Source organism: Vigna unguiculata, chromosome 8, assembly GCF_037176805.1.
Source record: "Vigna unguiculata cultivar grain cowpea cultivar isolate G323 ecotype 2 chromosome 8, ASM3717680v1, whole genome shotgun sequence".
NCBI lineage: Eukaryota > Viridiplantae > Streptophyta > Magnoliopsida > Fabales > Fabaceae > Vigna > Vigna unguiculata.
Genome location: NC_140799.1, coordinates 39,545,189 through 39,556,976, shown reverse-complemented (window position 1 = coordinate 39,556,976; position 11,788 = coordinate 39,545,189). Strand labels below are relative to the sequence as shown.

Here is an 11,788-nt window from a genome sequence, read left to right as displayed (position 1 = left end):
TAAATAATCATTTATTTAACTTTATCAATTTTTTATTTGATATTTTTTATCTTAACTAATGAAAACACGTGCTATGTTTTTTATTTTTTAAATTTTGATAAAATTTTGAATTAAAATTAATAAAAAATACATAACTAATATTAAAATAGTTGCTAAACATAAAATTAGAAAAATAAAATATGTAACCAAAAGAAATATTTAAAAATAATTATTAAGAATGTAAAAGATTTTTAAAATAATAGTTGAAGATAAATTATTTATAAAATAATTAATTTTTAAAATACTAATTAAAGTTAAAATTAAAAAATGAAATATTAATATAAAAGAGATATCTCTTATTTATAATATTAACACTTTTATTATTTTTTATTATAATAAACACACATGCTAGGTATGTTTTTACCGGATAAAAGTAAAAATAAAGATTGTCTAAATGTTTGAATTTGACATAAGTAATATAATATTTTATATAAAAAAGATGGTCCATATAAAAGAGGTTCTGACTAGTGGTTATATTTCTTTTTAAACACTTTATCTTCTATATTTTCATTTTATTTTTCTAATTATAATATAAATCAATATTAATGTTAAATAGTTATTTAAATAAAAATTAAATAATTATTATCTTTAAGTAATTATAACATTTATTATATTTTAATTATTATATCTATTTACGTTTCAAACAAGATTTCTAGATCAAAATTTGCTTTCCAACCGATTTTTCGGATTGAATCTGGAAAATAACACGGCCAAAATTTAGGGTTTACGATTGTAGTTTTTTTCTTAAAGTGTGCTGTTTTAAAAGATTAAATGAAGGAGTAGTGTTAAATGTGTGAAAATCTCAAAAGAAGTCTCTATCTCTGTTTTTATCTTCTTCTTTTTTCCTTCTGGTTTGTTTCTCAGAAATAAATTCTGGGTTAATTTTGCGAACAAAAATTCAAGAAAATAAGATATCATGGCTCTGTCTTCTCTCTCTTCTGGACTTGTTTTGCAGAAGAATATGTGAAATTCTGAGAAACGACGAGGTGAGAGCAAATAGTTGTTGCAGTGGCCGTCCAAGGGTGAAACTTTGGCATATTTAAATGAGACCCCATCATTAAAAATTCAGTCTTTGATAGTCCTCTTCTCCTTGTTCTCATTCTCCCATCTTTGTCTGTTCTCTTCGGTCAACGTTGCTTTCTCTCTCCTCGAGTTTTGAAATATTGAATGATGACGCCGGAGAAGGAGAAGGAGAAGGAAAAAGAACAGGATCAGGTGGTGGTTGATGCAGGGATGAAGAGGTACAGGAATGGAGAAATCTGGGAGTTTGAGGATGACTTGGGTGTCTCAGATGGCGACCATGGTGTCTTGTTGGGTGTGGACGGTGGAACTACCTCCACTGTGTGCATTTGTATGCCCATGATTCCTTTTTCTCACTCTCAGCTCCATTCTCTTCCCACCCTTGCAAGGGCCGTTGCTGGATGCTCCAATCACAATAGTGTTGGAGGTAATTCATAATCCCCTCTCTTGTACACTTGGTGTTTGATGATTTCCCTTTGGGGCTTTGTCTCGAAATTTGATTTTCTTTTGTGGGTTTGTTGGAATATTTGCTGCGTGTTTGGGCATTTTGATTGATCTGGTTGTTTACATTAACACACTGTTTGGTTCAGTGTGTGTTGTGTTTCAATTCCCTTATTGGGTTGGGAACTATGGGGAGGATAAGAGAGACCTATTAGTTTGGATATACATTTGTTATGTTTAGGCAATTTGGTTATCAGAAACATTTTGTAATGGGGAAAGTGGCTGTTTGGTTATGAAGCCAAATGACTTGTTGATCTAAGGTAGTCACAAGCAATTATGACCTGCAACTAAACTGTTGAAGATTGATCATTTAGGAAAAGCTGCAATCTTATGTACATTCCTTGGTTTGAGTTGTTTAGGTCTTTTAAAGATTACATTCTTGTTATCGGGTTTTCTATCTGGCATTCTAAAGAAGCTTTGGCTACACTGTTTTTGTGTTTAGATGTGCCTATTTTTAATCTTCATTGTGCTCTCTCCCTTATTTTACAATAATGAAGTTCTTATTTTAACCATCCTGCTCTCCTCCCAAAAAAAATGCTGATATCTTATGGTTGCTGGACAAGTACTCTTGTACCATCTCCATTAGTTCGTTTTTGTGTGTTAAATTTGTGCATAAACAACAGACAAAGTTTCATGCATTCAACAGTTTAAAGAATTATATCTGTCATAATAAAATGAAGATCGAATTCCGGGGGAAATCTTATTATTAGCTGTTACCATTAATCACTTCTTCTGCAGATATTGCTGCAAGGGAAACAATAGAGCAGGTTATGGCAGATGCTCTTTCAAAGTGTGGTTCAAAACGATCTTCAGTCCGAGCTGTTTGTTTGGCTGTATCTGGTGTTAACCATCCAACAGATCAACAAAGAATTCTCAGTTGGCTTAGGTTGCTAAGCTTAATTTAAGTGTATCTTCATTTTTTTTTTTTGTGTGTGTTGATAAGAAGGCATATAAATCTATTTTTACTCATGCTATTGGAAGAAACTAACAAAGTTATTTATTTTATTTATCTCCTTAGCTTTTATAAGTAATGAATATACTTTGTTTTTATATCTAATGGCATATATGATCTGTATGTTAGTTTTTGTAATATATTAAATTGTGGTTGAATGTAACTGAGTTTTAAGCTGTTTATCATAATCTAATGGAAGAGAATTGTGTTCCTAAATAAAAAATAGAGACCATAAATGAAATCAGTTAATCGTATCATGAATAACAATGTTACTACTAAACTCAACCTTTATAAAGGAAAGTGATGACAAACATCTGCTATATTAGTTTACCTATATAACAAGTCTACTCCGTTATACCAGTTTTATATAAGATTGAAAGAAACTGACTTTCTTCATTGTTTTTAATTTGCCAAAGCCATATGCGTAAAATAACTAAAGCCAGGACCACAATACAAGTGGGGGACTTATCCATAAAGAATTGAAACTTATTCAATCTGTAGCTTATTTGTACATTCTGCTGGTTCAGTTCTTTAAAGATGATGTGTCATTTAATATCCATCATAGTTTATCTGTTATTCTAAAGACTGAACCATGCTGTGGCCTTATGTAAACAGGGATATATTCCCAAGCCATGTGAGGTTATATGTTCTAAATGATGCTGTGGCTGCTCTGTCAAGTGGAACAGTGGGTAAACTTCATGGATGTGTACTAATTTCTGGCACAGGGAGCATTGCTTATGGATATACTGAAGATGGAAAAGAAGCAAGATCAGCAGGTGCCGGACCGGTCCTAGGTGACTGGGGCAGGTAATCTAACTACTATTTCTTTGTTCATGAGACTTGTTTCATTTCTTCTGTAACACAAACCTTGAAAATTAGCTTAGTAAAAAGTGTAAATATGGAGACTAATAATTTCATTAGCCAGAAAAGGTTTTAACTTTGTAAATTGGTCCAACCTTAATCTTCTTAAAAGCTCTTTCTGTATCATATATATTGACATCACCCATATTATTGACAAAAGATATAAAAAGAGCCATGGGGAACGTCTTTCTCTTGGTGTCCAACTTGATTCCATATATTACTTGTTGAAAGTTTGATTTTTTATTTGCAGTGCATATGGAATAGCTGCAAAGGCACTAACTGCAGTAGTAAGAGCTTATGATGGTCGTGGTCCAAGTACAATGCTTGCCAGTAGTATTTTGCAAAAACTTGGTCTTTCTTCTGCAGAAGAAATAATTGCGTATGCATTATAGTTGTATAATTGTTCATTTATTTTCATTTGTGAAGTAAATAGCTAGTATTTGGAAATCTTACTGTTAGAAATGCAACAAGAGAACCAAAACTTACTACCTAGCCTATCCACAAAGCAAATGCAAACTAAGTTGACTTATATATATATATATATATATATATATATATATATATATATTTCAAAGATGAGAAATTTTAAGTTGGAAGTAATTTTGTCAACGCAGTGCAATTTAATGTGATCATGTTATGTTCAGATGGACCTATGCAGATCCCTCCTGGGCCCGCATTGCAGCCCTTGTTCCAGCTGTAGTGATCTGTGCAGAGGCTGGTGATGAGGTTGCAAATAATATCTTACTAGAATCTGTCCAAGAGCTAGCTTCAAGTGTCAAAGCTGTTGTAGACAGACTTGGATTGTGTGGTCAAGGTTAGGGTATTTAAATTATTGTCATTTTTAGTGCATAAGTCAGTTTGGATGAGCTTCTCCCTAAGCTCCTCTTAAGGAAAAACAAATGAGATTAGCTTCTCCATAAGCTAAGCTAAAGTTAGCTTATGCATAAGCTAACTTGTAAAAGTTAGTATCTCTATATTTTTGTTTTTAACTTGTGCATAAGCTAATTTTAGCATTGGGAGATGTTAAATTCATTTTTTCCTTGTTTTTATCTCCTATAAGATTTTATGCAGAAGTTCATCCAAACAAACATCTTGAATGTTCTCCTATCTTGAATTGACAGTGTGATTAAAATTTGTACTAGTTGAGTTGGCCTCCAGAATATTCTTGTAAAATATAGTAGTGTTCTTTGGCATGAATGTTTGGATCATTTACATGGATTATTGATCTTTTCTCCTTCTGTAATGAATATTGTGCAATGAGTTGTAGTCTGTAATTTTTGCAGATGGAAAGAGTTCCTTTCCCCTGGTGATGGTTGGTGGTGTTCTGACAGCACATAGGGGGAGCTGGGATATAGGAAAAGAAGTAATCAATTGTATTTCCAAACAGTTTCCTGGGGTAATTCCCATTAGACCTAAGGTATTTCCAAATATTTATCATTTTATTTTGGAGATAATCTTTTATCTTTTTTGAAAACAATTGCACATAAGATAAAATCCCTTTTTGTAAATTGTTTCGAAGTTAGTATTTGACATTTTGAAACTAGAGGAGATACTATTTGGAATATAACAACACTTTCTGTAGAACATCCTTAGAAAACTTTTTAACTAGGAATCAAGTTATGTCCCCAGATATCAATAATCAATGTTCTTTAAATATCCATATTCAATGTTTTTAACATGTATGTTTTATTGCACAACAGGTGGAGCCTGCTGTTGGTGCGGCATGGTTAGCATGGAATTTTATCATGAAAGAATACAAAGAACTGAAAAATGATGAAGTGAATTATGAGAGGAAAATGTAGAAAGAAAAAGAAAAGCGACAACATGGAATTCTTGATGATTAAAAGTGTATATTAGACAAGGATGAAAGTGTGGATACCTATGTTATGCCATGTAGTTTATGTATGATTCAATATCTCTGGTGTGATTATTGTTAGGGTTCATGGCAAATGGTAGGCTTAGTTCCTTGAGTCATGATTACCTTAGCAAAGGTGGTAACTATGCTTGTGTATATAATTTTTAGTGGCATAAACATGGTAGAGAAGTGTCTTCGTTGTCTTGAAGCTGATACTTTTTTATCATGAATTGTTTACAGAATGAAGATGAGCATTTTGGAACAGCCAATGATTACGTATTTGTCTGAATATTGTCTTTTTTTGAGGTATGCCAGACCCGGATGGTTTAACAATTCAAAAATCTGTTAAACTATGTAAAATAGATCAAAATTTAGTTTAGTTAAATGTTCTTGGAACAAGTTTCTATCTTATGTGTATGCATTACTTAGATTTTTTGAAGTTTAATATCACTTTTAAACAATATTTTTCAGAATTATCTAATATGTTTTCTTAATTTTTTTTTGGTTAAGTAGTCTTTATATTTGTTAAAAGTATTCATGAAACGTGTGATTTGCACTATTACGTTATCAATACCAATTTAATAAGAAAATAGATAAGTTACCTCGTAACAAATATGAAAATTATATTAAAAAAAATTAAAGGACCAAATTTAATAATTCCAAAAAATATTAGAAAAAAAGGTAATATTAAAACATATTTTAAAAATACTAGTCCTTAACTTGCTATTAAAATGTGGTTCTCGCAATGATTCTTAGTGACATCAATTTCTGTTGTGGAATCCTGGGTATTATACAGTGGAGTATAAAAATAAGATACTGTATTTAAAAAAGCAAACTTATAAAAAGTTGCTGTTTTATGCTGTATTTTTTTTTTCTTCAACAAAAAGTAGCTTGATTCAGAAATTTCTTAAATGGTATTAAATATATTTAACAGCTTTAAAAGTTTTAAATTCATTATTTGTGTCTCTTAACTTATTTTTATCGGTATTCATATTAAAGATTTAATATTATGATTAAAAAAATCAGGTATAATTTTTTATTAAATAGAGATAGAGAAATATTTAACCAAACAAAAACTTGTAAATTTTCACAATTCACTTTCCTCTTACCAAACTTTTCTCTCCACGTACAAGGTTAATATAATTCTCCTTCCGAATTTTCAGAAAACAAACTTCTAAATTTCTACAGTTCTCCCATCCTAAACTTCTACATTTTAGTTATTCCTGTCACTGTTTTGTTTATTTTTATAAACATGTTACAACTTTGTAGACCCTCTTGGATCAATGGAGCCTGCTTCTGTTTCAGGCCGAAAATTAAAACCAGGAAAGACAGGATCTATCTAATACACATGATTCTAGCATAATAATTTCAGTATAAAATAGAACACCATATCTCCCCATGATTATCTAAAGCACTTTACCTGCCATTTACTACTTTGAGCAACATAAATACAGTAAATAAATTGAATCACCACTTCATACAGCTCCCTCTTCAAAACTTTTCATGCACGCATATTCGTGTGTACACATTTTCAGGATCATTGTGAGATTCAATGTCCATGGATGGAGGTGGAACCCTCGGAATACAGCCTTCCCTTCTCCTTTATAGATGTTTCAAAAAAATAACAGATCTAAGACTGAACCAAAAGTCCCAGAAAAGAAAAATCCTATGCTCGTAGAACTTCTGATTATATATATGACCTTCCCAAATTCTTACTAATTAGTAATACAAAGACTAGCCAAGAAGCCGCCTTTAAGTTTCAGAGAAAGTGACAGATGCAAACTCTACAAGAACTAAACCACCAAGAAATAAGGGTAGCGCAATCTTTTTTTTATATTTTGTAAGGTTAAAAAGGTCTTCTATTGTTCTGATTACTACCACGAGAATCACCAAAGCCACTAGATTGACCCGAACGATCTGAACCACCAAATCCCCCAAAATCATCTGGACGACTAAACCTAGACCCACCAGATGATCGACCAGATCTACTTTCTGATTGACCTGAGCCAAAGCCACCAGATGAGCCAAACCTACCAGTGCTTGGTCCACCATATCTACTCATTTCACCAGATGAATTTCCAGAAAACCCCCCTCCTGATTGACTGAAACCAGACCCACCAAAACGATTATAACTTTGTCCACCAAACCTTTCACCAGAATCCCCAAAGCTAGAGCGGCCAAATCCACTGTTATTGTAGCCGCCAGAACGGCCAGATCCAGGACCACGGCTAAAACCTGTATCACCATAACGACGATCCCTTGTACTTCCAAAAGAACCAAACCGCCCACTGCCCATGCCAACCGTGTCCATGGATGCACTATCCACAGCAATCCTTGGTAGCTGAAAAATATGAATACAGGAATAGAAAGGAATCAATAAATAATTATATAACTAAAAAAGTCCAAACTTCAAAATGTAATTAGCATATTAGGGAGAGCACTGGAAAAAGAAAACGGTAATAACAACTAAGGGAACATTCAGATTGAATTTATCAATTTCCAGGTCAACCTGACTTGCAAGGTTCAGATCCCATTGTGCATTGGCAGGACGGGATTTTAGGCAGCAGGAATATATGCTGCCTTAATAGTGTAGCCTCAATCTCAATGACCAGAAAATTAGTAATTAACAAGGTACAACTACAAGTGCAAAAGATAGACAAAATTCAATAAGATGCATGCAAAAGGAGATCACCTCTGTAAATCTACAGCCCACATCACGCTCAATAAGCCTCACAGCCCTTGATTGATCTTCTGTATACACAAGAATAGCAGTTCCTTTCTTACCAGCACGACCTGTCCGCCCAGATCTATGAACAAATATCTCCGAAGAATTGGGAAGATCATAATGTATTACCTATATCAGGAAAGCAGGTCAAAATTTCGTATCTAAAAATTGCATGACACGATAACAATATTGTTCATAATATATCACAGTATTTACATATGCACATGACATTAAACATTAAAGAAAGGTACATTGAGAAAGACTACAAACACGGAACAATAACAAATCAAACAGAGAAATAAAATCTAAGTGAGGTACAAAATTTACAGAACAGAACTATGAACAGCACAGGCGATGACAGAATACACCTAGAGTGTTGCACGATTAACAAAAATATCAAATACACTGACAAGAAAAAGCAAAACTAATAATCAAGGATATATCATTAAGAAAATGATAGCTTGTCTTCAAATTCGATCAAACACAAGAAAATTTTCCTATGGAAATAAAAAACCAGTAATACAGAACTCACAAGATCAACATTAGGTATATCAAGCCCACGTGAGGCAACATCAGTTGCCACCAAAACGTTAAAATGCCCATTTCTGAAGCCAGCAAGAGTTCTTTCCCTCTGAGCTTGTGATATGTCTCCGTGCAAAGCCTCACACTGAACACTTTTTGCCATGGTATACGATAATCGGTCTGCATCACGTTTTGTTTGAGTGAAAACAATACACTTTCCTCCTTTTGCATGTTCCTAAAAAAGGATATATCTTTAGGAAACAGATATAAAGAAAGAAATCCAGCAACAAGTTTCCTCCGGGTCAAAAGGAACCAACCTTACCCTTGCTCCATGGCTCACCCTCTAGTTACACACACACACATATTTATATTCTAGTAAAAGCTTAAGGAAAAAATGTAATAAAACTCCAGAAACCTATTTGCGATAGAGTAATTTTAGGCTTAGAATTTAGCTTTGGGACCTAACTCAACCCCCCAAAACTTACTTATAAAGTAAGGACTCCTCAACCTTTACAAGCTCTTTTTAATTTTATATCATATCTCTTGTTGAGGGGGGTCTAAGCACCACCCTTGAGGTTGCCGTTGAGGCAGCCCCCTCCTAACACAATGAAACTAAGGCAAGCTAGGATTGACCTCTGTTAAGGTGATTTTCAAACAGATTAACTATCACTAATCAGAACTACCAATCAAATTGGTAAATGATGGTTTCAGAAGGCATACTGTTATTAGCTGTGCAAGAATTCCCGCTTTAACATATAAGTCAGATGCAATGGAGTACAGTGAAATTCCATCTGCTAACTTCTGATCAGAATCTCCAACCTACAGCACCAATAAGTTTCCAGTTAAAAAATAACGTGTACTCCCAGACATGCACACAACACATCCAATGTATAGACATTAAAACATGATAAATTTATTACTCAAAGAAGTTCATGCGCCCTACAAGTTAATCTAATAGGTTTATTTTGTACATTATATCCTGCGAGAGGAAGAACAATCAAATCAAATTAAAAGATATCTAAGAATTGCAAATGGTTACAGGCATTCTCCTAGTGCCTAGAAAGGAACTTCAAGCTTACCAGATCAATGGTCAGGGGATCATTCAGGTAATTGCGTGAAATCTGCTTTATCCAAGATGGCATTGTTGCAGAGAACATAAGAGTCTGACGTTTGGGGGGCAACCTTTCCAAGATCTTCTCCACTTCCTCCTGGAAGCCCACTTGAAGCATCTGATCAGCTTCATCAAGAACAACAAATTGAACTTCCTTCAGATTTAGAGCACCTCTGTTGAGAAGGTCAATAATCCGACCAGGTGTTCCCACAGCAATATCAACCCCATAATCGAGCTGCCTCATCTGCTTAGAGATTGGCGTACCCCCATAAACACAAATAGTATCCAAGTTAGGTGCCGACTCATAGAATTCCTTCTCAACCTGCTTAGCAAGCTCCCTAGTTGGAGCCAGAACTAAAGCCAAAGGATCCCTTCCCCGCCTGCCACATCAATCACAAAAATAAAATGTATAGTTAAAGACACAAATAGCATTTCCATGATTCTATCCACACCAACATCAATTACCAAGTCCACCTTCAACTCTAACAGAGAAACAACGGCAAAATTTAGGTAATAACGAAACATAAGTATCACGATAACTAAAATTAGAACCAACCCATGCTTCGCATTAAACTGAATGATCTTATCCATGATGGGTATCCCAAATGCAAGAGTCTTCCCAGTTCCAGTCCTAGCTCGACCAATCATATCACGACCTTGCATAGCAGGTTCCAGCACGGCCCTCTACAATACAACAACCCAATTAACTAAAAAAAAAAAAAAACTTAAAGCTACTAAACATCTAAACTACACGTCGTTGATCATTATAAACCACGTATCATGCAATCATGCTATGCATCATCGCATAAACCCTTAGGAGCAAAGCAAACCTGAATGGGGAAGAGCTTGGTGATGCCTTTCTTGGCCAAAGCTGAGACAATATCCTGAGAGATTCCGAGCTTCGCGATCTCGAGTCCCTCGTCGGCGTTCCCTTTAGACCCTTCTTCATAAGGGAATTCGTCAACAGCATATTCAGCGCGGTGATATAAAGAATAACGGAAATTCAAAGGAACCGGTTTGGAGTGAAAGTTTCTGGGAATGAAGGCAGCGGAGAGTGGCCGGAAGTCGTTGCTGGCGGAGATTACGACGGCGGGGAAAGCGCGCCTTGAGAGGGTGGAACAAGTTCTTCTGAGGATTGCGGTTAACATGTTGTAGTATTGTGTGGCAAGAAAATGGAAAATGGAAACCCTAACAGACTTCAATTCAGGGTTTAGGGTTTTATGACAATAGAAAATTGGAAATGAAGAAGAAGATATATCAGTTCAGTTCAGTAAAGGGTGGCACAATCTTCTGTGTGCTTCTTCTTAATGCTCCCTATGACTTCTTTTATTCCACACCATAGATTAAGCAGAATCTTTTTCCCCTCTTTCACCAAAAAATAATCTCATTTTATTTTTTGAAATTAATTTGGTTATTGTAAGAGTAAGATTGATTTATTGCAGGGATGAAAACTTTGTCAGAATTTCGCAAAACAAAATTCCGAAGGGACTTTATGATTTTTTTTTTCTAACGGGGGAGGAAAATTTTGAAAAAATATATAAAATTAAAATTAAGAAAAATAATTAACATATAATTTATACTTTAAATGGAATACTTTTTAATATAAATTTATTTTCTATATTTACTAAAATATAATAATAAATTCTTGTTATAAATAATATTTGAGAAAAAACTTATATAAAGAAAACACATATCTTTTGTATTTAATAAATAAAATCTGAATTTGTTAAAAAAAAATTGAATATTTAATGATAAATAATTAAACTCAATTTATTTGGTAAGGAAAGGTGAAATGAAAGAAAATGCTTTAAACTAAATTGATAATTGTTATTTGAATTTGGTTTGGATAAACATGATTTTTCATGTTGCATACTTCAATGAAGAAATTAAAAACTTTTTTAGTAATTGATAATTTGTGTAATTTACACTCGGTTTTCATAATGTAATTTACACATGAATGGTTGAAATACCAGCTATATGAAATTGTCAAATAGCTTATTAAGAACGTTTAATATCATTGTCAATTATTAAATTTTCCATCTATCTTTCATTCACTTTTTATGCAAATCATTATAATAAGATTAAATTACATTTTTTATCATTATATTTGTTAAGTAGTAGTGTTAAATTGGTTTTTAGATTTTAATTGTTTCAATTTGGTCCTTGTTTTTAAAAAAATTATTCAATTTGATATTTACTGTC

The 11,788-nt window shown here is 33.4% G+C and overlaps 2 protein-coding genes across 2 annotated transcripts; one reads left to right on the top strand and one right to left on the bottom strand.

Annotated features, from left to right (window-relative positions):
• Positions 1 to 937: 937 nt before the first annotated feature.
• LOC114194676 (Actin-like ATPase superfamily protein) lies at positions 938 to 5,497 on the top strand. Its single transcript, XM_028085039.2, has 7 exons — positions 938 to 1,486; positions 2,299 to 2,446; positions 3,128 to 3,319; positions 3,624 to 3,752; positions 4,018 to 4,187; positions 4,657 to 4,790; positions 5,074 to 5,497. Exons 1-7 carry the CDS (start codon positions 1,207 to 1,209, stop codon positions 5,173 to 5,175), a joined length of 1,155 nt encoding a protein of 384 aa, XP_027940840.1. The 5' UTR covers positions 938 to 1,206; the 3' UTR covers positions 5,176 to 5,497.
• A 1,067-nt stretch (positions 5,498 to 6,564) lies between these two features.
• On the bottom strand, positions 6,565 to 10,867 carry LOC114194459 (DEAD-box ATP-dependent RNA helicase 53, mitochondrial-like). Its single transcript, XM_028084687.2, has 7 exons — positions 10,417 to 10,867; positions 10,143 to 10,270; positions 9,555 to 9,966; positions 9,196 to 9,294; positions 8,486 to 8,710; positions 7,921 to 8,082; positions 6,565 to 7,569 (listed from the first exon to the last, which is right to left on the bottom strand). Exons 1-7 carry the CDS (start codon positions 10,732 to 10,734, stop codon positions 7,075 to 7,077), a joined length of 1,839 nt encoding a protein of 612 aa, XP_027940488.1. The 5' UTR covers positions 10,735 to 10,867; the 3' UTR covers positions 6,565 to 7,074.
• Positions 10,868 to 11,788: the final 921 nt, after the last annotated feature.

Excerpts from the sequence above, each read along its gene's own strand:
- LOC114194676 (XM_028085039.2), top strand. The coding sequence starts at position 1,207 with ATGATGACGCCGGAGAAGGAGAAGGAGAAGGAAAAAGAACAGGATCAG. Across the intron at positions 2,447-3,127 it reads AGAATTCTCAGTTGGCTTAG|GGATATATTCCCAAGCCATG; the intron begins GTTGCTAAGCTT and ends TTATGTAAACAG. Across the intron at positions 3,753-4,017 it reads TCTGCAGAAGAAATAATTGC|ATGGACCTATGCAGATCCCT; the intron begins GTATGCATTATA and ends TGTTATGTTCAG.
- LOC114194459 (XM_028084687.2), bottom strand. The coding sequence starts at position 10,734 with ATGTTAACCGCAATCCTCAGAAGAACTTGTTCCACCCTCTCAAGGCGC. Across the intron at positions 10,271-10,416 it reads CCAAGCTCTTCCCCATTCAG|AGGGCCGTGCTGGAACCTGC; the intron begins GTTTGCTTTGCT and ends GTTGTATTGTAG. Across the intron at positions 9,967-10,142 it reads CAGTTTAATGCGAAGCATGG|GCGGGGAAGGGATCCTTTGG; the intron begins GTTGGTTCTAAT and ends TTGATGTGGCAG.